Source organism: Symphodus melops, assembly GCF_947650265.1.
Source record: "Symphodus melops genome assembly, chromosome: 10".
Lineage (NCBI taxonomy): Eukaryota > Metazoa > Chordata > Actinopteri > Labriformes > Labridae > Symphodus > Symphodus melops.
Window position 1 is genome coordinate 5,495,395 of NC_136700.1, and position 24,868 is coordinate 5,520,262.

Here is a 24,868-nt window from a genome sequence, read left to right on the forward strand (position 1 = left end):
TTTTTTTTTGAACTGTCTTGCTTCGTGCGTCCTGTTTTCACTGAATGCCCGTCGACTGACTTCCTCTCGCTTCTTGTCCCTTTGTGCGCCTCGATCGGCAGGGGTTTGGACGCTAACAGGCATGTCGTGAGGAAGTAGCCAAGCGGAGGAAACGAGAACACATCCTTCCTAATGTGCTAATTCAATGTTACGCTTACTGAAAATTACTACCCCCTTAATTAATGGAAGATCTTTCCTGCCTGCGGGGGAAATGTGCCATTCCATGCTTTAGCAAGAAGCGTTTACTCCACTCTTATCACCTGAATTACATGGTTCGGGTTTCACTTTCATTAAGGCCTTTTTTTTGTGTGTGTTATTGACAGTTCAGTTTCCTCGGCTCAGTTGTGATTATTAACTGCTCGCCCTCCCTTGCCTATCCTCTCTCTCGTCTTTATTTGTGGATGGAGACAATTTATTAGCTCTAATTAATAATCAAGCCCGCTCCATCTTTATAGGCTCACAGTTCATCGTGTTGCCATTGAGAGCTTATTGAAAGCTCCCTTACTTACCCGTCCTTCTCTTGTCCTCCTGTCTTTGTTCAGTTTTGGTCTTTTCTTAACCCAGCCAGCCTTCCTCTTACTCGTCTTCTCCTCCTGCGTCTTTTGTTCTCTCTATCTAATTGAGGGTTGATTCGCACATCCGATTAAACCTCGCGAGTTTGCTTGGATTGTTTTCTTTCAGAGCCATGTCTGGCAGGTTTCCTCCATGTTCAGTGTGCTTTAGTTAAACCTTCGTGAAGGGTTTGTTAAGATCTTTAGTTTCAGAGGAGAGGAAACAGGCGGGTGCTTAAAGTGTCTCTGCCTGTGCATGCATGTGTGTGGAAGCGTCTTTCGAGCTTCCTACCCACTGAGCCACAGCCGCCCAAACATCACATAACCCGGACTATGATAAAGTCTCTTCCTCTGCTTCTTTCCCACGAGCTGAACAATTATCCCCATCTCCCCACAGTTACCACGGCTTTTAGACAAAGACACCCTGCACCAGTTGATCCTGTCGGCCCGCCTCCAGAGGCGGGGAGGTGAGGACGGGTTATGTGATGTTGACGGGAGATGATGGTGTTTCCTAAGTGTTGCCTAGTCTCTGTTTACACTTGCAAAACAGGCAGCTTGTTTGTGGCTATTCCGGGCTCGGTCGCAGCCTGCCGTTTTGTGGGAGGAGGGCTGATGTTTTTTTTTTGTTTTTTTTATTCTCCCCGTGGCTGCTTCCTCTGGAAGGCTGGCACTCCACGGCCACGTCAGCACAACCAATGCTCCAGTTGACTCGAGGGGAGGGTAGGAGACGGGGGAGGGGGATGTGGCCTTTTCTATCTGATCTCTGTCAGCACTCGTGCGTCAGTCTGATGTAAAAGAGTGGGTGTTTTTCTCTTCCCCCCCCCCCCCCCCCCCCCCCCCCACCCCCCCCCCTCCCCACCCTACCTCTCTTCTTTTTCTCCCTCTCTAAGATGTGTGTGGCTCCCCCATCCTTCCTCCCTCACTCTACGCTTTCTGCTTGTCCTCCTCTCTGTACACTCTCCAAGGTTGCATACTAAACCTTCTAAACAGACAAACTCTGGCCTGTGGAGTGCTAATGTGATTCATCAGATTTCCTGGTTACTCAGCATTGGCTCTAACTGGAGTCGTTGAAAGCAGTCATTAGGCAGGTGCACAGCGGCACCTGCAGTAAGAGCGCCATCATTTATTAGTCTTAAAGTGAGTGGAGTTAACAGGACATACTCTGAAATCCCACGCAGATGATATTATCTGAAATCAGTGAGAGCAGGAGCAGTGTGACTGTCATCGTTTCTGCTTGATCTCCTCCATGCTCACTGAACTGAGACTTTTGTTCTCGCACGGGGAAATGAGGCCGTGGATCAGTCTGCTGGCTCGATGCACTGAGAGGGGCTTCAAAGCTGTTTGCCCTTTTGATTTTAGTATCAGAGGCCCACCTGCTCTGTCTCAACCAATTATGTTTATCAGCAGCTAGACTCAAACAATATATGTCATATAATCTGTTTGGCAGGATAACATTTGACTAATAAATGCCTAGTTGGCTGAATTTATTTTTCAGTGTTTTAGCTGCATGGTAAATGTTCCCAGTTTGGATATCTGAGTCCAAACAATAAGTAAAGGTGGACTTCTATAGTCTGAATTGTTGTTATCGAGTAGGCTCTGAAGACTTAGTTTGTTACAGAACGTGCAGCAAACAGCAGTGAAAAATGGCCCATCACAAGTAAACAGCACAATCTAAACCATCTTCAGTCCATGAAGTATCGTCTGGTGTTTCTTGAGTTTACATGAAAAGTAAGTGAAAGGGGCGTGCGCTCACCTCGGGATCTTTGCTGCACGTCGTCTCTCTCTCTCTCTCTCTCTCTCTCTCTCTCTCTCCAGCTGTCCCAATTTATGAAGGAGAAAAACACTGAGAGCTTTAATTGAAAATGAAACGCAGGGACACGTTCAGTAACGAAGGATTTCTCCTGAATATAGAAAAAGATTGCAGACCAATAATGATAAGAAGAAGAACACAAAGTCAGGTCAAACATGAACACAAGCTTAGCTGTGTCATCCTAACCGGTGTCACAGTCGACCCACGTCCACCACTGGACCATTCATCTGCTCACTTTAGACTTTAGCACCTTAACAGAACTGACTTTAACCCAATTGACCACAAACTAGTCGATCAACCCCTTCATCAATCTAGCACAAATGCATAACCCATGTTGTGAAGACACTGAACAGAAAGCAGATCCAGACCACACCATTGTTTTTTTTGTTTTTTTCATTTGCAGACAGACGACATAAATTCAGCATGACCAAAATAATTCAGCAAAGTAAGAGTGGCTGAAGCCGACTCATGTTGAACATCCGTCTACTGTGACTGTGTTGCGACAGAGAAACGACTAGAAAAACCTCAGATTAGATCTATTCCTACAATGCCAGTAAAGATGGAAAAGTCTGTGGTTTATTAGCAGGAAGCAGAAAGTACGATAAGCGACTGATCAGTCTAATTTTAACATCAGCAGCTAGAATGATGGTAAAAAGGGGAGGAGCTTTTTGATAACGGCTGAGTAGAGCAGCTCACAAGGCTCACATAAACAATTATACTAAAGATGTATATTAGACTGATGTTAACCATGTTTTATTGTACAGAGGACAGTGGAGAGAGTAGGGAACCGGGATGAAGGGGAAGTGCTGAAAAGTGCAGTTTGAAGATTGAGTCAGTAAACACAGGAGTGAAGAAGAGCCTTCTATATTTATGCTGTATATCAGTATCCATCTGTTACATATTATATATTCCATCCTCCTTCTTTTATGCCCACTGTTTCTCCTGAAAGTTGAAATGTGGACTTTAGCACAGAGGGCATGGTGCTGTAGTTTAGAAGTAGGAGGTTTCAATGAATCACGCCACAGGCCAAAGGACAACCTTTGTAGTCAAGGGCCTGTTATGGCTGCTCAGTCTGCTTACGCCAGCTTTGACAACATGAAGGAAGGCTCTTCTTCCAGCAGGCCGCCGGGAGGTCAGTGAGTGTTGTGGATTTTTTTTTTTTTTTTGCTCCCCTGCATGACATCTGGTGTCGAGGCTCTAGTGTTTACGTCTTAGGTTTGTAAGAAAAGAAATGTGTGAATCTGCAAACCTGGCACAGAGGTCCCTCTGTTTCTCTCTCGCAGGCTTTCTGCTGAGCTGTCACTTCTGTGAGCTGAGCTAAGCCGCAGCACTGGCCCCTACAACAGAGCCACGCAGGAAACTTTGTTGTTCCTCAGCACTTTTTCTTCTTAAATTTGCCAGTATTTAAAAAATGCATTTCTCGGCCCTTTCTTACTCAGCCGTATTAAATAAATGAAATTGTCATTGAGAATGCAGCTGCTTTTGGGAAGTGATTCAGCTGTATGAACATTTCTACTGACAGAGGCAACATGGGGGGTTTGCTCCATTAAAAACCAGCCTCACATCGTAGTGGGGAAAATGGGAGGAGTATATATTGTTGTCAAGGTTTACAGATGTTTCGATGTATTATCTGTATGAAAAGTTTGTCTGTATCATTTGGAACTTTTACTTTGTCCATTTTGGCGCAGTACCTTTTATCTATATGCTGATTTTGTCCTGCACACTCACACTTTTTTTTTCTCGGTCAAAATATTCTTTTCTTGTAGCAGTCCAATGGAAAACTTATTGTTGGTTTTTAAGGTAAATGTGAGTAAAGGCTGTTTCTCCAGCGGCTGTAAACCGTCTCGTTTGAAACCTTCCCCCTGGCATTTAAATCCTTTTTGATAGTTCATAAAGAGGCATACACATCTTTTTCATGACCAGCTCATAAAATTGTAAACTTGTTAAGAGTAGCATTCAAGAGTTTGGGCGAATTTGCTTGTAAGAGATATTTTTGCCTCAAAAAACAAACAAACAAAAAAAACACGAAGGTGACGAGGGTGTGTGAGTGGATCCGATCAGACTGGGCTTGAAGTTTCAGCCCTGTGCCATCCTCAAATACTGGAAACACGTTAAGCACAGATAAAACGAGAGAAAGTGTTTGATCTTACTCTCCCTTCCTACAGGTCCTGCTCAGGTTCCCATGATGTCTCCAAATGGTTCAGTGCCTCCAATCTTTGTGCCTCCTGGATACGTATCACAGGTATGACTTTTATGCTATTTTCACTGCAATTTTTCTGACGGGCATCTTGTTGGACTCAAAGCTGTAATATCTGCCTTCCTTGCACTTGTGTGTTTGCTTGTTTTTCTTAGATCATAGAGGAGAACGGGGTGCGGCGGGTTCTGGTTTTACCTCAGCAACCAGAGTTCCACCCAGGCGGACACTCTCCTCTCCACCACCCTCCACCTCCACCCCATGCCCACCTGCCTGCCTTCATCCCACACCCTGCCATGATGCCCCCACCTCCCCATCTGTACACGGGCATGGCGGGGGGTGTTGGCGACATGAGCTCTCAGTACATCTCCCAGTACCATCCAGCTCATATCCACTCAGAGCAGGGTGAGCTGGATTTAACAGCTTCTGTTTTGTTAGGATGTCATTTGTTGGCACACTTGAGGTAAACATTTTGTCGGCTCCTTATTTTTAAGGAGTTCACTTTACTTGAGCGAGCCCAGGATATTTGTATGCCGCGTCATGTGTTCTTGTGATCTTGCCAATTAATGACCTGCTTCTCTAGCTGCCCAATACAACTTTTCTTACTCATAGTGGCATCTGCACTAACCCACAAGTGTTCCCCCTTTTTTTCCCCCCCCCCCCCAGTCTCTGCAGACCCCCACTCCCAACACGGACGCCCGCCATTTGTTCACAGAGATGACAGAACGAGCAAAACGTATGAGCGTCTGCAGAAGAAACTGAAGGACCGTCAGGGAGGCGGAGGAGGAGGGCCCGTGAAGGACAGCCCTCCCTCTTCACCACAGAAGACTTGTAGAAGTCCGCAAACGGTGGACATTCACAATGGCGTCGGAGGGAAAGTGCTGGAGGCGGAGCAGGGGCAACCCAGCCACGCAGTGGCCAGCTCTGACAAGCAGACGGCCAGTGGAAAAAATGGAGAGTCGAGAGGTAAGGAAGTTAAGGGGTAAGGGTTTGTTGAGCTTCATAATTTGGCTGACTCACAACAACCTCCGGAAGTTGGGAGCGTGTTGTGTTTAGACGCTGGGAACAGTGCCTCATTAGGGGCAGCAGCTGGTGGCAGCAATAGATCAGAAATGTGGCCAAAAAAAGTTTTTGATTACATGATCTCATGCTGCTCATTAATCATAGAGTTTAAAAAAAAAATCTACTTGGCAACAGCGGTGGATAATTAAAGAGCTACTGTGAATAGTTCATGAAGGTTGCTGAAATGTGTTTTTGTTTCTACATCTTAACGTTGTCCTTGGATAATGCTTGGACAAGGGAGTTGAAATGTAAAATGTAGTTAGAGTAGAGTACCCAATCATGAGAACCTTCTCCGACAGCAAAGTAGTAGTGGCTAAAAAGTATTTTTTTTAAATTCCAATCGATATGGAGTAAATAACAACAGAAGGTTCCAGTTCCTTGAATGAATGAATGACAGGCATCGTTATAGTTTAGTTTCTCCACCTTAAATTATAGTGACGTTATCCCGGCAATTATTTTGACTTATTTATATAGAAACCAGCACATTCTTTAATGCATGAATCATTTCTTTGTCTTACCCTTTTCCTGATGTAAAGAGAGTGATGACATGTGTCATATCTAACTGTATTCCTCTCCTCAGAGCTCGATGAAGATGCACAGGCCCTGCAGGCACTATTGAGTACCATCAGTAAACCAGTGGTTAGTATTCACTCGACTCCTTGTATTTATTTTGCTAAACCTAGTTAACGCAGTTTTCATGGCTTTAGACGTCATTTATTACTGCGTCTTTTATGAAAACCTGTCATGATGCAAATGTGCAGCACCATTAAACATTCTATTAACGTTGATGATGATTTATTGCTAATGGAGTCAAAGCTCCTGACTCGCATTCTTGTGGGGATTTCTATTCCTAAATGTGCCGCCGAGTGACTATGCAGGCAGATACATAAAGGTTTGAGCTTTGCTTTGAATTAATACTCATTGAACTAATTATATACACTAAATCTAGAGCTCTCACACCTTTATGTTTGATGACCTTGTTTTGTGTAATATAGATTAAGAAAATGAGAAAAGGTGTTTTAACACGATGACACTTGCCTCGGATGGCTGTTTTCAGTTTGCCTTTCTATGTCGTATCTGTTCCTAATAAATGAAGAAATAAATAACAGCGGCTGGATGGGAATCTTTGGAGCTAGAAATAGAATTTCTCTGACCTCATATAAAATGGGATTTGTCATACATGGCCTCTTCGGTCTGAAGTCCTTGTAAAAGTAGCAAAACAAGTCTGTTGGAAAGATGATGACTAAAGTAAAGGGAAGGTGTCTTATATAGGGAAGGTTAAGCTTCAATGGAAAGTGGATTTTTTCCATCCTTCTGCCACACTGGTTTGTTAAAGGACTGAGAATGTGACTGTGGGAAGAAAAGGGGTGAGGGGGGCCCTGGAGGGCACAGACACGAAGGTGGTACAGACCTGACTTGATTGAGTTCTTCCACATATGAATCCCCCCTGCAGTGTTTCTCAGGCTATTTTTAAACCACCTCAACACAGAATGAAAAATCTTAGGGTTGCACAGCAAATCACTGCCAAGTGCCGGAAACATTTTCCCAACGTGGCATCAGCCTCGATATTTTGATCTTTTTTTTTTTTTTTTCCTTTACCAAGCCATAAGATTCTTGGTTGGATGTTAAAAATATGACATTTGGGCTTGTAGCAAAATAAAGACAAGTCATTTTGAAGGGGACTTGTCCTGGTTTGATGGTGTGCAGAGACTTGAGAGGGATCAATGAAACTTTCAAACTTTCATTACAGGTGTCAGACATCCAGGCAAGAGGAACATTAGTGAGCTGGAGTGCTCCAGCCAGGCCAGAGAGTGAGAACGGTAATGTGGAAGAAGACTGTAACCTCCCGGAGCCCATCAGCTACGAGGTCTCAGTCTCTTTTAGTGGAAAAGATGGGAAGTACAAGAGCATGTACTGGTAAGCATAAGCAAGATGTAGCAAGGCCTTTTACAAGCTGTTGTTATGCATTTCCTTTATTTAGACAGTTATTCAAATTCTCTTTTCCTTTGATGCAGCGGGGAAGAACTAAGTGCTACTTTGGAAGACCTTCGACCAGCAACAGACTATCATGTCAGGTGGGTGTTGCCCCTCCACCTTTGGCCTATTTTTAATGTACTTTTAATGCCAGAGGAACATTTGAAACCACTGCTCTTCTTTTCTCAGGGTCCAGGCCTTGTGTAACTGTTTACAAGGAAGCCCGTCTGAGGCTGTGAGCTTCACCACTTTAAGCTGTGAGCCAGACCCTCCCAATGCTCCGAGGAAGGCTAGTGGGACCAAGAACGCGCTCGTACTCCAGTGGAAGGTAAAAACAGTCGATTACTGGAGTAAGAATTTCCAACTATTTTACCGGCAGCATCTTTGAGACGGAAACTAAAAGTGAACCATACGTGAACTAAACATTAGGACAACGATGTCGAGGAAATTATCAAGAGTTGACTCCACACAATAAGACTCCTTAGACTCGGATGGTTCACGTTGATGAAAGTTTAGACATCAGATAAATACTGCAGGAGACTTGATTCAACATCATACTTGTGGTTCAGTGCCATGCTCAAACATAACTGCCAGACACTTCCAAAGACTCTGCATATATTCAAAAGACTTTACCATTATCAGGGTCATGCCACATTGACCCACCTAGACTAATCTATGACGTCAAGAACCCTGGAGCGAACAACAACTCTCCCAGACATCCTTGCAGATATCAGCAAGAGCTGACGACTCTCTCCGCTGTCCTTGGTGTCTAGATAAAGCTGAGCTCTGACTGACATCAGCAACAGTGAATTACCATTACACATTAACTGAGAATTTCCATGACAAACGAGATGGACAAATGTAATGCCTGGTTGTTTTTAACTGTGCAATAGGAAGCTACAGTTCTGTTATTAAAGGTGCTTTGAGAAGCACTTACTGCAGGAGAAATGGAGTGAAGTCATAAAGGCCCCCTGCACACTGAGTTTTGGTGCCAGCTTCAAGTGGACAGTCATTGAACTGCAGTTATTTAACGCATTTAGCTCTTTTTTTTTTTTTATCAAAGCAGATTTTTTTTTAGGTGTGAAATTCTGAAAGTGTAGTTTCAAGAATAACCACGCAGGCCTGTTCAATTTCACTAAATATAGTTTTCCATATATGCAACAATAGTTTTAAATATTGCATCTTTGTGACAAGTTTTAGTTTGGGTAAATGTTGCATGCCCGCCTTTGTGAGATGTTTTTTGTTTTCAGTGTGCATGCATTAAAGGTCACATAACTGCAACATTTATTAGTACTATGCATACATTATTTTCAAACTGTGTGTGCTTCGACAGGCTCCATGTGACAACGGTTCCAAGATTCAAAACTACATTCTGCAATGGGATGAGGTAATTTCTCTTGATGAGAAAGAAATGTAAACGCTGCACCGCACGCTCATTTTTTTTTATGTTCAATAGTGATTTAAAGTTATTCTTTCTGAAACTAAAGCCTCTTGTTTTCTGAAGGGGAAGGGCACTGGGATTTATGAACAGTGCTACTACGGCCCTCAGAAGCAGTACAGAGTGACCAAGCTTTCTCCGGCTTCAAGATACGCCTTCCGCCTTGCAGCGAAAAATGACATGGGTGTTAGGTAGGAGCCTTGACGTGCTACATATTTTCCTGAATGAACCCACCGTGTTGTCTATTGTTATGTTACCACTCAGTATCTGTCCATCTGTATGCTTACGTGTGTCTCGCTCTCTCTCTGTCTCCCTCTCTCTGCCCTCCACAGCGAGTTCAGTGAAGTGGTGGACCTGTTCACCTCATGCAGTGTGCCATTGCCACCCTTCCCTCCAGAGCTGGAGATGGCCGGGGTTACCTGGCTGTGTCTGAAGTGGCAGAGACCCAGTAGCTCACCGAAGGAGGACGACATCTACTACATCCTGGAGATGGAGGAGGAAGGCTCGGTACGTCTCCCACTTTCCCATTTTATACGGTTACGGTGAAATCAGCTGCCAAATATCCTCAAACATACACTTTGTTTACCTTCAAATAAAGGGGCCTATTAATGGGCAGTTTTGCCAAGCCCATCTCTTTGACTTACATTGGACACAATTTACATGGTGCAAGGTTCACGCTGCACCATGTAAATTGTGTCAACGTTCATGCTGTTATTGATAAAAACTGATTCACGGCTTCTGTTAATAATGTCACTTCACTAAAATCAAATTGACATCTCTTCAATTTGTGTGACACCTCAGTGGTTTGCTGTAAAGTAACTTGACATTTATTGCTACTGTCACCACCGCCTGCAACGCCTCAAGCGGTTCCCTGCGACAGTTAAACACAAAAAAGTTCCTTTATCCCCTGTAGCTGTTTGTCTCCTGCAGACCACTTTGTTTTTGTGCTACAATGGTTGTCTTGTTAGTCATTGCTCACCTGGTTGTTTTCTTTCTCCCCCTGTCATTTGTCATTGTCCCAGGGATATGGCTTCCAGCCAAGCTACGATGGCGAAGAGCTCTCCTGCACCGTCAGGAATCTCCACAGGAGTACCAAGTACAAGTTTAGGGTAAGGGAGCACTGTGATGTTTGCAGTCAAAGCCAGTGATACCTAGGTTTGATTTCACTGCGGTTTGTGTCGAGCAGGGAGGGTGCTGAGGCCCACAGTGACTCATCTGTTTGCAGGATTCTTCTATGGGCTGTGGGTAACTGACAGCATAGGGGTATTTAACCCAACATTTGAACTCCACCGCTCTGCACTTGCGGGGCCCCAGTGAGAAGCTTGCCAAGCAAAGCTTATGAGCCACAATGGCTTTTTGGCTGGAAGTAATGTGACCGAGTTCAGGGACAGACGAGTGCCTTCCTCTCCATGTCACTGAGTCTCCCTTAGTCCCTCACTTCCTCCCTTTCTCATTCCGATGATGTCCTCTAAATAGCTGACTGTTTGATGTAAATAATGTAAAACCAGACATGATATTTAAGACACATAATGCATTTTAAATTCGAAGTCAGAGCTTTATTAGTATTTGCAGTTCAGTAGGTTGAGTCTAAAGACAATCACCTTTTTTTCCCCACTTGTCTGTCACTTGTGTTTCTGGGCTTTGATAAGCCATGTTCAAGCAAACTATGGTTCTGTCTCCTTGCTTAGGTGTTTAAATCAGTCATGGGATAGAATTTAATCCGATTTGTCCGTATTAGGCCTTTCTTATAAAAAAAAGAAAAGGAAGTCCTTAAACTATTTAATACACATCAGCGAGCAGCGCCAAACCCCTCCACTGTTTTTGTGATGATCCCACGTTTAGCATCCTGACAAAAAAAACAACAACTCTGAAGTGTGCGTAGGTGTGTATTCATGTCTGGGAAATAGTCCCCAACAAATTAGCTAATTAATCTGTCTTAAGTAGCCAAGAAAAGATGAGGATTTGTCTTTGTCCTTTTGAAAACCAGTGGACCCTGAGTGGTCAGCTTAAGAGACAGTCGTCAAGTCTGAGAGTTATATTTGACGGTCGAATGCATGGATCTTTTTGTGTTTATAGTAATCAAATATAAAAATAACACCAGCATTCTCTGATTCCAAGCAGTATAACTTTATTTTATTGCCCAAATTAAGCTTACCTTTTATTGCTCACAGCTTAGGAAGTGTACATTTAGGTTAAATGTAGAACATGAAACCACATTTATGCATCAACTGATGACATCGTTACAAGACATTATTGCCGTTTCCCAGAAACTTAGCACCACATCATTCCTAAACATGATAAAGACAGAGAGCTTTTTGTCCGCACCAGATTCCCCCGATGGTTGAAATGATCATAAGTCACCCACAAGACTCCCTCCCTCAATCATTTCCAATTATCCTGATGCGCAGTGTGAGGGGAGGCTGGGTGCTGTGCAGGTTTGTCTTGCTACAGTATGTGGATGAGCTGTACTCAGCAGGCTCGCACAGATCTGCCGATTATCGCAGATGTGCAAAACTGAAATAAAAGGCCGATAAAGCTTATTGCCTCATTGTTTTGATTGCATTGCTTTGTGATGTCTAAACATTTTTGTGAAAATGAGTTCTTTATAGTGATGTGTTTTTTGTGTCTACAGTCATTTAGGGCAGAGGAGTTACATTCGCTCAGTCAGACCCCTTCATTATCTTTCACCGAGTCTTGCCACTGCTTGTTATAAGGAAACATAATCACCTTCATATACTCGCCCTCTCTATGCAAACAATAGCAAATACTCTGACAGTGATTATATGTCTCATGCACATCCTCCAGGTGGCGGCATACAACTCGGAGGGGAAGAGTAACCCGAGCCCGGTTGTCGAGTTGATCACAAACCCAGACAGACCCAGCAGTCCCTGCAGGCCTGTCATCAGAGGAAGAGTCCTGCCCAATAGCTTCAAGGTGGCCTGGGGTGAGCATTTCCTTCTCCGTCGTTCTTGCATATAGTTGACAGCTTAGAAAGGAACGTTCAGGACTTCACTGATGGAGTTCGGTCTGCCTTCAGATTACTTTGCCAGAGAGAGATGCGACTCCATGTAGACGACTGACGATTCTTAAACGCATTCAGACACAAGAATGAATCTTTGATCACCTCCTGAAAAAGCTTTAAAAACTGTCCACATCAATGGCTTACTTAGAGTACTTTTTAACGAGTGCCTTCAGTTTTTAAAGATGAAGCCTGTTCCCCTGCTATCAAAGCCCTCCCACAATGTTCTTCTTAAATGGATCATTCTTTGTATAGGTTTCTTAAGAAATGGCAGACAGAATGAATTGAACAGGCTTCCTAGTTCATAAACTTGCGTAGTGTAGTTTGATCATGTGTGATTGATTTTTGCGATTCAGAGCCCCCGAAAGAAAATGGTGGAGCAGAAGTCACAAAGTATGTTGTGGAGCTGTCTGAAGGCCTGAGCGGTGAGTTATGAGCGGTGTTCATAAAAATGTTGAATTATGGAAGTTTAAGGAAAAACGAACAAACAATTGAGTTGACATAACTAAAATATGAGCGTGTTGTTTTAGGTTTGTCCTGGGAGCTGGTGTACTCGGGGCCAGCGATGGAGCATGTGTGTGAAGGCTTGAAGCCCGGCTGCTCCTATCAGACGCGAGTCTACTGCATGAGTGAGGGAGGGCAGAGCCCGGTGAGTCATTCAGCATCAGCACATGTGCACACGCGGCCATGCACCCTGTTTTTGTGTTTTCACTACAGACTTTCTCTGAGCCTGCTGATCAGTTACCATTTAATCACATTGAGAGCAACAAACGCACACTTTCAGTTTTTAAACAATGATAAATAACTTATTCATGTAGCATCTGTGTGTTTTTACACCCACTCACTCTTTATTGAACTTAGAATAAACTCTAAACTACAAATCAGTATCCTTTAAACTCTTTAATATTGGCTGCTGCTTTATTGTTCTCTGCCTTTCTATTGGCTCCTAAATAATTAACACGTTTTGGCTCTCACGTATGCTGTCATTTGCTGGGCAGGCAGGATCACTATCGCCTCACCCCATACTTGATCCGATCATTATGACATGAATAATTCTAGATATGCGCTCTATTTATGGTGAGTTTTAAGAAGAAATTATCATTCAGCCTGTGTCCTATGTTGGGAGATAATACTATGCTTCCTAGTGTGCAAGTACAAGACAAAGCCGGCTCATCGATTAACCCTCCCTGCATGTGTCAGAGGATGTTTTTCTTAATTACCTCAGTTCACAGACACTCTTCATTAATTTCTTCATCAGCTGTTAGTGCATGCATTTATTCATAAAGGGGCTTGTGAAGAAACATGACTCATGGTGGCAAGATCCTGCTTTTTGGTGCAGCGCAATGTGACATAACACTCACATGTTTGCCTTTTGTCACTCAAGTTGAGTCTAAATAAAAGCCAGACGACGTCTATAACAACTTTATAAGGAACACAGCATATCTGTGTGTGTGCACAGCCAGGTATTCATGTGAAACATTCAGGTCTGTCTCTTTTCCCTGGTCTGTTGTTTTCCTGGATCCGTCCAGAAAGCTGTTGGTAACGACACTTTGTAACCTGTGTGAGTATGTGATGTGCAGGAGAAAGAGGAGAGTGGCCACATTGTCAGTTCCTTTTTTCTCTGGGTCTTAATTGATGTGTTGTCTTCCCTTGCAAGCTGTCGGAAACCCTGCAGGTCCAGACTCCCGCAGTGCCCCCAGGGCCCTGCCAGCCCCCTCGGCTGGTGGGTAAGCCCAAAGCTAGGGAGGTGCAACTGCGCTGGGGTGAGTCATTCCTCTCCAACTTGGATCTGTGTGGGATGTATTCTAGCTTCTGTTGATGTATTTATTTGTGTAGCGAACTACCTCAAAGCATCAAGCTTTAATCGCACAGTCTGTATTATTTATCTATTTGAAATCGAATCTTTGTCTATTTGCCGTTTCACATTTTTACAGAACATTGTTTTATTGACACTTGTTGCGCACATTTTCTAGGTCCACCTCAGGTAGACGGAGGCAGCGCCGTGTCCTGCTACAGCGTAGAAGTGAGTGGGCAGCAAAACGAGGAGAGCAGGGAGGTTTACCAGGGTCCAGAGCTGGACTGCTCTGTGGGAGGCTTAATGCCTGGCAAAACCTACAGCTTCCGGCTCAAGGCAGCGAACAAGGCTGGGGTAAGAAAAATGTCAAAAGCATTTTGCAATATAAGGGGAATGGGAATGTTTTTTGTGCACAAGGCTTTGAAACCTCTCTCTCTTAGTATGGTTTAAAAAGTTTTTCGGTTTTAATGAATTAGATTTTGTACTTTTCCGTCGACAGTTTGGACCTCTTTCTGAGCGCTGTGAAGTCACAACTGGTCCCGGGGCCCCCGAGCAGTGCAAGGCTCCTTCTACCACATGCAAATCCCCCAGCTGTGTTGTTTTGACCTGGGAGGTAGGACCAGCTGCAATTCCTATTTCCCCAATCATAAAAGTCAGTTATGATATCACATATATCCTTTTTTTCCAGGGGAAGGACCCACCTTTTTCTAAATAACTTTCAAACCATGCGACAAGTTCATGTGTTTATGTGGCTTTGTGTTTGTCCTCCAGGCCCCTCCCTGCAACGGGGCTCCAGTGACAGAGTTTCGACTCGAGTGGGGTGCTGCTGAAGGCAGCATGCAGGTGTGTTACAGCGGACCCGGGCTCAGCCATGAAATGAAGGGGCTGCTTCCTGCAACCAACTACTTCTGCAGGGTCCAGGTGAGCAATCATAAGCAATCATTTTGAATTATTATTTTTTTTTTTTTTATCAACATCTGTTCTCATTTAATTGTTAAAGACTGAGTAAAAATAGACTCCGACCTCCACAGGTGAAGAACCCAAAATGCTTTGAATAAAATGAAGTCATTTTAATTGAACAATTTTGGATTAGTACAGGTTAAAACGGCAAAGAACAGTGGAGCTATTTTTAGAGTTAATTTGTCATCCTCTTCCACTTTCTCCATCTTTTCCATCTGTGCTCAAAGGATCCCAAAGACGACATTTTTGAGCTTCCCCTTGAAATAGTAGTGAAAGGAGTGATACTTGTTTTAAATGCTTTAATTTCCCTGTTGGTTGAAGCAGTCTGCGCTTCACTGACTCATTCTTCAGCCTGTGTAGAAAATACATTACTTATGAATCCTTGTCTGGGTTCTTGCAGTTCTGATTATATTTGTCCAAAAACATCTTTTTTTACGCCTGTGACGATCGGCTTGCACTTTATTAGATCTTAATCTAAATGCAGTCTTCTCAATGGATGACTTCATCCTTATAAAGAGGCTGATAACGCAGCTGGTTATTTCATTTCTGCCTTGAGCTGTTGCAGTGAAGACTGCTTTTTAGACTGTGCCCAATGAAGCCAGAGTGTGTGTCAAAGAGTCACAATCTGGCATTAAAATGTCCTTTGGATCTGCTTCGGTCAGGCTCTGCTATCGGCCTCCTTTGTAGTTTAACATGGAAAGAAGGGAGCTGGACCTTAATGGGTGATCACATGGCAGATCACTATCTTTTCCTACTTTGTCAATGCATGGTTTTATTCACACATGTTTAATAACTACATGGCTTGCTTAGAAGAATGACAGTCACTTTTTATGTGTTGTTGAAAAATCGAAGTAGGGTTGTTTTACATCAGAACTCCACCCTGTGGTCAAACATTGGTATTACACGTCTCCCCTGGCATCTCAAGTGAGTGTTGACGGTTCATCTTGTGTCTCGCTGGTGTGCAGGCGGTGAACGTGGCTGGTGTGGGTCCTTTCAGTGAAGCGGTGCTTTGCCAGACTCCCTGCTCTGTGCCTGCGGCAGTCAGCAACATCTACGTGCTGAAGGAGTCTGAGATGCAGAGGTACGACGCTCAAGTGGACGCTGACGAGGATGAGGAAGACGAAGACGGCGAGTACCGGCCGCCGCTATTCTATTCCCCGTCCACCTGCCTGGGTATTAGCTGGGACCCCCCATGCGATCATGGCTCTGAGATCACTTCCTACCTGATTGACCTCGGAGAGCGCCAGCCTATCGTTGTCGGTCCTGTTACCAAACACATCATGCAGCATCTGCAGCCTGACACCAGCTACAGGTTGGTGCCTTCTGACTGTAAATTCACAAGTTTTCATTTTGTGGAACACTTGTACAAACCAAACTGTGCACCTTTGTCAGTTCTTAAAATACGGGGATGCACAGAAGTAACAGAACACACAGCATACTCTGTTATAAATAGGTTTATGATCCACAAACCAACTGTGACTGAACCAGTGGAAGCAGTCATGTGTTTTCCATTGTTTGGCTCTGCATGCTGGTCTTGGTAAATAATTAAGAGGGGTTGTATAGAATGTCAGCTTGTGTTAGTTCCAGATACAAAGTGTTAGTTCCAGATACAGAGAAACAGCATACAAAGCATGAATATAAATGACTGCACACTGACGGAGGCTGAACATCAACAGCTGCCAAGAGGGGAAATGCTGTTTAGGCCAATAATCTTCCAGCTCAGGTCAGCTCAGTCCTCTCAGCTCTTTGATCTTCACTCCTTTCTTCCTCTCCATCCTCAGGATCCGAATCCAAGCCCTGAACAGCCTGGGAGCAGGCCCCTTTAGTCACACCTTTAAGCTGAAGACGAAGCCCCTACCCCCACAGCCCCCCCGCCTGGAGTGCACTGCCTTCAGCCACCAGACCCTCAGGCTCAAGTGGGGCGATGGCCCAGCCAAAGCGTCCACCTCAGATGCTCTCCAGTACCAGCTGCAGATGGGGGACAAGAGCGGCAGGTCAGTTGCGGGGGGAAGTGACAAGAGATAAAGTGATAGAGAAGGGGGGGGCCAGTGTTTTAGTAAAAGCTGTAGGTGACTGTATAGAAGAGGGCATGGTATGTAAAGTAATGTCAGACAGAGAGCCTGTGCAAGGAGACGGGGACTTATGATCCACTGCACATTTCTTGTCAGAGGAGTCACTCGTCTCGTTGGTTTTTTTTTTGTCATCTTTACCCTTTTACTCATTATTTCCTCTCTCTCTCTCTTTTTCTCTCTCTCTCTCTCTCTCTCTCTCTCTCTCTCTCTCTCTCTCTCTCTCTCTCTCTCTCTCTCTCTCTCTCTCTCTCTCTCTCTCTTTTTTTTCATGTTCCTGTCATTGCAGATTTATATCCTTGTATAAAGGACCATGCCACACACACAAAGTCCAGAGGCTTAATGAGTCTACCTCTTATACGTTCCGCATCCAGGCCTTTAATGAGGCGGGCGAAGGGCCCTTCTCCAATGTTTACACATTCACCACCCCGCGCTCTCCTCCAGCCCCTTTGAAAGGTACAGTGGCAGCTCTTTCTTTCTGTTCCCTTTATTCCGCATGTGGATCTGCTGTTATTATTATACACTCACCGCTCACATACAGACAGCAAAGCGTGCTCAAGCTTTTGCCCTCAGTTGAACCTCAGTTTGACGTGCATTTGATTAAGTCCCAGCAGCCGAACCCTCAATTGTCTGTCTGTCCTCATCAGTCGGGTTTTCAACACTCAAGCAGCCTCTGCCAAGCCTCCTTTGATCCCTCATATTGTAGTCCGTAACGAGGATGTGTCTTTTATTCTCAGTGCAGCACCTTCTTTGAACCAGGCAGTCATGTGTCAGTTTGTCACTATTATTGAACACCGTCGGCTCCCCATTTAGTGAGGCGAACTCTCAACCACCGTTGTTTAAATGCTGACTAACCATTAAAGCCTCAGGTTTAAATCATCTCTGTGGTTGTATTTTTTGATAATTAATCGGGAAACCAGTTCAAAAAAAAGGAGTGCATTTACTGTTTTAGATTATAATGTCGCCCACGCCACCTAAAGAAACCAATGACTCATAGTTCTGGCACTTTACTAATGAGTTCAAGTTGTATGCAGTTGTCTAGAATTCACTCTCGGCTCATCAGCTGAGTCACTGTACATAGTTAAAGCAAGTACCCTCGTATCAAAAGCAAATTGTTCTGCAGCAGCCCACTTTGAACAATCCTCCCAAAGCTTTCATTCAGACACAGAGTTCACAGCACGTGGAACATTATGTTCGAGGTTTTATGTCTGTTTTGTCTTTTATTTAGCTTTTTTGATATGAAAGAAATGAAAGCTTTGTCCACTCCAGGAAGGTTTTAAATTCTGAATTCTAACACCAAGGTTTTTGTAGGTCACGATGTGAGGTCAAACCGACTACTGTAGTTTTGTCAGATTGTCTTCAAGGAGTCTTCCCCACATCTCTGCCAGAGTAGATCACACACACACACACACACATACACACACACACACACAAAATAAGAGACAACATGTGGACAGAGAACAAGAGGACTTGTATCTCATCAAGCATTTCTAACGATGTTCATGTTCGGTTTGCACGATGAGCACAGTGAACGTAACTTCCAATTAAACGAAAGCTCACAATCTTGGGCTGCCTGTGGCTCCCTTCAGCGTGAGCGCTTTTGACGTCGCAACTAAAAGTAAACAATGAGCTGCACATCTGCTCTGTTAACAGTCTGTAAATGTGGCCACAGCATTAACGAGCCAGAGCCGGTACCTGGTAGCAGGGATACTCTCATTTTAAATCTGCCTTGTGTAAATCAGTTTCTGTCTCGAGCGTCATTCTGAAGTATAAGACCGCAGCAGAGTCTCCTGTATGTGAACAAAGACTGCAGGCACAACTGTCAGTTCTGTGAATACTGTAAGTTGATATCAGACAGCAGTTATTGTAGATTAATCAAGTAAAACGAATTACGCTAAGCTCCTGCTGTACGCACACTGCAATAGCATAATGCTATTTAAAAACAACACACTCTGACACCAGTGCAACAAGATTACGGATGCAATGTGTTTGCACTGTTGCAGAATTGCAATCTGTCAGGGAGAATTTCAAAAAAATCGTTTACTTTTCTTGTCGTTCTCTTTCCAACTGCACTCTTTTTCTCTCTGCTCTTCAGCCCCAAAAGTTGAGCGTCTTGATGACAACTCCTGTGAGGTCACATGGGAGGCCCTGTCTCCAATGAAAGGAGACCCAATCATCTACACCTTGCAATGCATGATGGGAAACTCTGACTTTAAACAGGTACGGATGTTGTTGTATGTGGGCTTGCTGTCCTTCCTTGCGGCGAACCTGCCATCCATCCCAGCAGCTGTTATTATGCACATCAGGGTAGAGATGGATCCAGGGCCTTAATGTGTTCACCAGGGCTTTGCAGCACTCTGTATTTGTCACTACTGACTTTAAATTGTCCATTATGCAAAGGTCATTGATCCATGAGGTATCCCAGGTGTTGAGCCCCTGCCAGCACATTCATCCCTCTCTGTGGCCTCCAGCCATGTTAACCTGGAGTAATGACCACAGCAGGCTTATGCTAATCTCACCACATCATACATGGCGATTGAATCAGGGAGATGAAACATGAGGGTGTCATCCAGCATGAGTTTGTTTTCATCTTTATTGTCACTCTTTGAGGCCAAGAGTCAAAAGCTCATGTTTGAGGACGCGGAATTATTCATTTTTTGAGGAGCAGTCTCAGTTATAATGCATGAGGCAACATTTTTCATACTTTTTTTATTTTAAAAACATGTAACTTTAAAAAAAATGTATCTTGCTTTTTTCTCTAATAGTATATATTTTAAGAATGACTTGAACACTCAATAGTATTATCTCTTGCAAATAAATCAAAATATACTACACATTTGAAAAGTGGAAAGAAAGCTGCATCATAATTTCTAAACAAAGGAGTCCTTAAACCAGTCGAATTAAACTATTTAAAAAGTTACAAAAATAATACATTTGCATAGGTACTACAGTAACTCATAACATGAAATCAAACCTTCATTTTTTTTGACATTTCTGACTTTTCCACTCGTCTACGTTCTGTCTACAGGCCTACAAAGGCTCCGCCACATCCTTCCATGTACAGAACCTGCAGTCCAACAGCGACTACCGTTTCCGGGTGTGTGCTATCAGGCAGTGTCAGGACACCCCCGAGCTAAGCGGTCCCTACAGCCCAACAGTGACCCTCTCCCCCCAGCGGAACGACGTCTCTTCAGGCAGTGGTGCCACCGGCTCAGGATCCAGAGCCTGCACAGAGTCGAACCGAGCCCGACGAAGTCTGACAGACGAGCAGTGTGCTTTCCTCCTCCTCATGGTTTTCGCTGTCATCGCTATTCTCATTGCTTTTGTCATCCAGTACTTTGTAATTAAATGAGCAGTTTGCACCACCCGGCTGCAGGGTTATAGCTTTATTCTCCCCCCCCCCCTCTCTGTTGTTTTGTATTCTTTGTTTTCTACTCACTGTTTTCTGTTGTCAACAGAGTGCTCGCATTAGGGCTGGTTAGTGAGAGCGGAATGGCGTTTAAACATTGGGGATGATAACATCTTATTTGGCACCTGTGAAACCTGATGGACTCTCCTGCCTTTATCGCGCTGCCACGACTTTGTGGTTTCTGTTGTTCATTTCAGATTTCTGTTCCATCATGATCAGCTTCCTACGCAAAAGGAACTCAGCTGGAACATGGTTTGTTTATGGGGAGATGGTTGGGGGGAAGGGGCACTTTGACTCATGTACTTGTTGAGTGTATATATATATATGTATGTATGTATATATACTCAACAAGTACATGAGTATATACTATATAGATACACACGTATGTGTATATATACACATATACATATACACGTGTGTGTGTATATGAGTGTGTATATACACACATACGTGTGTATACATATGTGTGTGTGTGTGTATATGTGTATAGAAATAGTCATTATTTATATTTCCATTTATGTGTCCAGTATGAAACTGTTTTTTGATAGATGTGTTCCAAAAATAGTATGTAGGTGTGTCTTTAGCCTATGTGCTATTTGATCCTGGGACCTGGTGGGCCAGTGTTTGCACAGTGGGGTGTGTGTGTGTGTGCGCGTCCAGATGTGTATACTGTATGTAGTTAGTGCCACAGAGGTACACAGCTGGGAGGGATTCAGGGCCAGATGAAGGGACTTTACCCCCCTGCTGGAGTTTAAGGGGACTGGTGGGAGACGACACAGAAAGAAAATCGTGTTCACATTGTAGAACGTTCATTTAGCACTTTCCAACCTTTTTGATGTTCAGAATGTTTAAGGATGCAAAAATGACTGGAGAAATGTTAGTATATTTTTGTACAGTGAAGACACAAGGAACTTTAAGAAGAAAAAAAGCTCAATATAAAGATAGAATACAAACAAAAACCAAACAAACAGTGAATTCTAATTATTTTTACTATCATATAGTTATACTGCTGCTTTACTCTGAAATTGTGTGGTTCTGCACAAAAAATGTATGCTTACATGTATGTTTTGCTTTATTTTGTTTTTTGTTTTTTCCCAGTAATTGATTTTGCACCTTAGTGAAAGGAAACCTTGACTGATTGCGTCTTGGTCTTGTGATGCATTTTATAGAACATACATTGAGTTTGTGCAAGCCCTACTTGTGTTTTGGGTGTTTTAAAAGTTGTAGCACCACATAATGTGTCACTGAAACAGCTGAAGTATCTCAGCAAAAAATTAACAAACAAATAAAAAAAAAAATTAAAAAAAAAGAGGAGAAAAAAAAGTGTACCAGTTGTTTCAGAGGCCTTAATTGGAGAGGAAAAAAAATCTCGGGAGAATTTTCTTATTTCTCTGAAGTTTTGATGTATTTCTTTTAGTGTTAGGAAACACTAAAATGTGTTTTATTTACTTTTACTTTTTGGAGCATTTATTTAATGTTAGTAAACCTACGTAATCAGGACATAAATGGAAAGTAGTTCTATGTATTACTTATGATTTCTTTTGATTTCTCTTGTCAGGTTCTACATGTGTGAAGTATATTTTTTTATAATATTGAAGTAATATAAGTTAAAACTCTCCAGAGAAAATAATACATCCTGAGTACCCATGAATCATGGAATGGAAATGGCAGATACGCAATGTGTTATATCATGTACTTCCTGTTCATCTAAATTTGCCTTTTCTCTGTTTGTGAAGTATTCGTAGATTGCTCACACTGAGTTTTCAGTGGTAATCTGCTCGTAGGGTCTAGTGTTGTTCGGTTTTGGGCAGGTGACTGCTGTTGCAAATGTTGAAATGAAATACAGGTACCTTGCTAAACGTCTTGGGTAATTACATGATTTGGTCTTTGAGACATCCTGCAGATGTCTTCTCTTTGTCATTGAAAGAATTCAAATTCCTATTTTTGATAGCAATTGCAGCGTGTGCCATTTTAACACTTCTTCACCCGGGGCTTACTACCTTTGGCTGGGGAGATTAACACAATGCTACAAAAATGAGTAAAATATGCACAAAAATAGAGACCATTTTTATGTAATTTTAATGTTTGCAGTTACCTCATACACCGTACATTCCAAAATGAAATTTGTTATACTATACATACTACCAGACATATCACTTTAAAATGTTCGTTATGGAAAAATGTATAATCATAGATATGTATCTAAAGTGTATCTGTATAGCCATGATATCTACAAAGGATCCATGCACAATAAAAGATTTATAATTCTTAATCATGTTGGAAGTTTGGGCATATATTTGTCTTTGAATTACTCATTTAGTAAAGGGTAGCAATGACGGGGCTTCTTCTTACATTGGCTAGCAAGGAAAACTTTAGGATGCTTAAATGATCAATTTAATCACTTTCTGTATCTATGTAAGTAACATAGATTAATTTCTTCATTAATCATGCAAAAACAACAAACATGAACTGATTCCAGCCCCTGAAATGTAAGGATTTTATTATTGTCCCCTAATTTAAATCTTAATAAAATGAAGCTTTTCTGACTTGGTTTGTACTGATGGTTTAACATAACATTTGAATTTTCCCTAAAGAACTTCGATGGACATATTTTAAAGGTCACATATACATTTTTTCATGTTTAAATAAGTCACAGAGCTCCTCAAAACATGTCTGTAAAGTTTGCTAAAATCCACTCTGATCCTGTATTTGAACATGCCTATAAACCCCTCTATTTCCTCCCTGCTCAGAACAGGCTGTTTCTGTGTCTTTAAATGTAAATAAGCTGAGTCTGACCACGCCCCTCTCTCGAAGGGGATGTGGCTCAAGCTTTCTAGCTTCATGCTCTAGTGTTTACGGTGAGAAGGCAGACTCGGGGCAGAACAAATTTCAATGTAGAAAAAAGGAAGGCACATTTTGATAACCAGTACACTTTTTTGATGTGGTCCTTATTGATAGCAACAGAGCTTTCTTCTTCATGCATCACCAACTGTTTCATGAGGTTAACACATTTTTTTAGTTACAGATCAAGTTGGCAGTAGCATGGAGCACTTTTCAAAACTGCAGGTTATAAAGATAATTTAAAACCTCAAACTCAACCATGAAACAGAACTGTGGGAAGGAAATGTTCGGTAGCACTAAAAAGCAGTTCTCTCGGGGAGCATCTTTGCTGCAAGTAACCTTCAATCTCCACCCAATATCTCTCTCTCTTAGGCTGTCCTATAAAATGAAGTCCAAAAAGTAACTTACAAAACAACACAGTTTTAGTTCCTGTGAGGAATTTTTGGTTTTATGATGGAAGTGTAGCTTGCAGTTAATCCCCTTGTCTGACACCTTCACTGCAGCAGGGATTTCAGGCATTACAAATAATGATAAAAAATATTTTTTACTCATGGTCTTGTTTTGTTTTTAAGGTCAAATGGAGAGTATACACAGTACAATTCTTCTCACAGGAGCTTTGATAAACAATTTTTAGTGGTTCGGATCCTTAACGATAACAACGGTTACAGACAGTGTTTTATTAAGTAGACACTTTTTTTTTTTATAAATTAGTCATTTAGTTGGAAAGATTTAGATGCTTACATCCAGCCAACAAACAAAATAGTGTGGAAATGTAATCGAAACTTTTGTCCTGTCAAGTACACTGAGCATCAAATGAAGGACCCCTTTACCAAAACATCTTCAAACGGAAATGAAATTTAAAACATGAAGACTTAAATGTTAAGAAGACCTTTATTACTGGAGTACCACACTTTGTATTTTTTCGAGAGGACGTTGAATACACTTGGTGAACATCCTCCTATAACACAATGAACTGAATAAACTTTTTACCCCTCGTCTACAGCACTTTTCCATCCTTTACCCTTCTTTCATGCTTTGCATCAAGAAAACGTCCAAAGCTTTTAGAATAAAATGTCAACCACCAGCCAAGCACAGAACAATATGACTTCAATTTCCTTATATCATTACAAAGATTCCTCCTCTTTATTCTGTTATCTTCAGAGACAGCTTTGTGTGTTTGAGAGAGAAACCGAACAAATGCCAAATCAAATCTTCTCCATGATAAGAGCCCATGTTCATTGCATAAGCTCACTTAAGTGGTGTAAACAAGAGCTGTGATTAATGAGGGTGAAAGTGGGCTCACTCGTCTCTCTCACCATTCTCTGTACAATGTGAGCCCTTGTTGAGAGAAAAACTGGATCACCCTCAAAAACGGGGGTTAAACAAGCTTTCCCTGTCGTGTTGCTTTGACAGGAGTAAACAATGACAGAAGAGGGACGTTCCTGCTGCCCCTCGGAGGTCTGAGCGCCTCGTCCGGCTGTGGGTCAGCTCAGTGTAAACACACAAACACTCCCTGGTGTCATTGTGACTCTGCTTACAAAGGTTCATTGAGATCTAATGGATACGGTGGCTCTGAACCAACAGCGCACACGGCTGGTTAATCCAGCAGGTCATCTTGGCTTTGATGATTCATGTTACTCAACAGGAAAACCAGTGACTCAGGAACTAAAATAGTTCACCTTTTAGTTGGGGATATCACCTAGTTCA

General features: G+C 42.7%; 1 protein-coding gene across 3 annotated transcripts in view; it reads left to right on the forward strand.

Annotated features, from left to right (window-relative positions):
- fndc3a (fibronectin type III domain containing 3A) overlaps positions 1-22,592 on the forward strand; it is a 42,986-nt gene extending 20,394 nt beyond the window's left edge. For all 3 annotated transcript variants that reach the window (XM_079353304.1, XM_079353305.1, XM_079353303.1), the window contains 23 exons: positions 4,566-4,642; positions 4,753-4,999; positions 5,261-5,560; positions 6,237-6,295; positions 7,407-7,573; positions 7,672-7,731; positions 7,820-7,958; positions 8,964-9,017; positions 9,135-9,259; positions 9,401-9,575; positions 10,091-10,177; positions 11,874-12,012; positions 12,444-12,512; positions 12,618-12,736; positions 13,745-13,850; positions 14,061-14,236; positions 14,382-14,495; positions 14,654-14,803; positions 15,808-16,154; positions 16,624-16,836; positions 17,201-17,367; positions 19,007-19,131; positions 19,940-22,592. In XM_079353304.1, coding sequence (XP_079209430.1) covers positions 4,566-4,642; positions 4,753-4,999; positions 5,261-5,560; positions 6,237-6,295; positions 7,407-7,573; positions 7,672-7,731; positions 7,820-7,958; positions 8,964-9,017; positions 9,135-9,259; positions 9,401-9,575; positions 10,091-10,177; positions 11,874-12,012; positions 12,444-12,512; positions 12,618-12,736; positions 13,745-13,850; positions 14,061-14,236; positions 14,382-14,495; positions 14,654-14,803; positions 15,808-16,154; positions 16,624-16,836; positions 17,201-17,367; positions 19,007-19,131; positions 19,940-20,263 — 3,539 coding nt within the window. In that variant the 3' untranslated portion in view covers positions 20,264-22,592. The remainder of the gene's footprint in view (positions 1-4,565; positions 4,643-4,752; positions 5,000-5,260; positions 5,561-6,236; positions 6,296-7,406; positions 7,574-7,671; positions 7,732-7,819; positions 7,959-8,963; positions 9,018-9,134; positions 9,260-9,400; positions 9,576-10,090; positions 10,178-11,873; positions 12,013-12,443; positions 12,513-12,617; positions 12,737-13,744; positions 13,851-14,060; positions 14,237-14,381; positions 14,496-14,653; positions 14,804-15,807; positions 16,155-16,623; positions 16,837-17,200; positions 17,368-19,006; positions 19,132-19,939) is intronic.
- Positions 22,593-24,868: the final 2,276 nt, after the last annotated feature.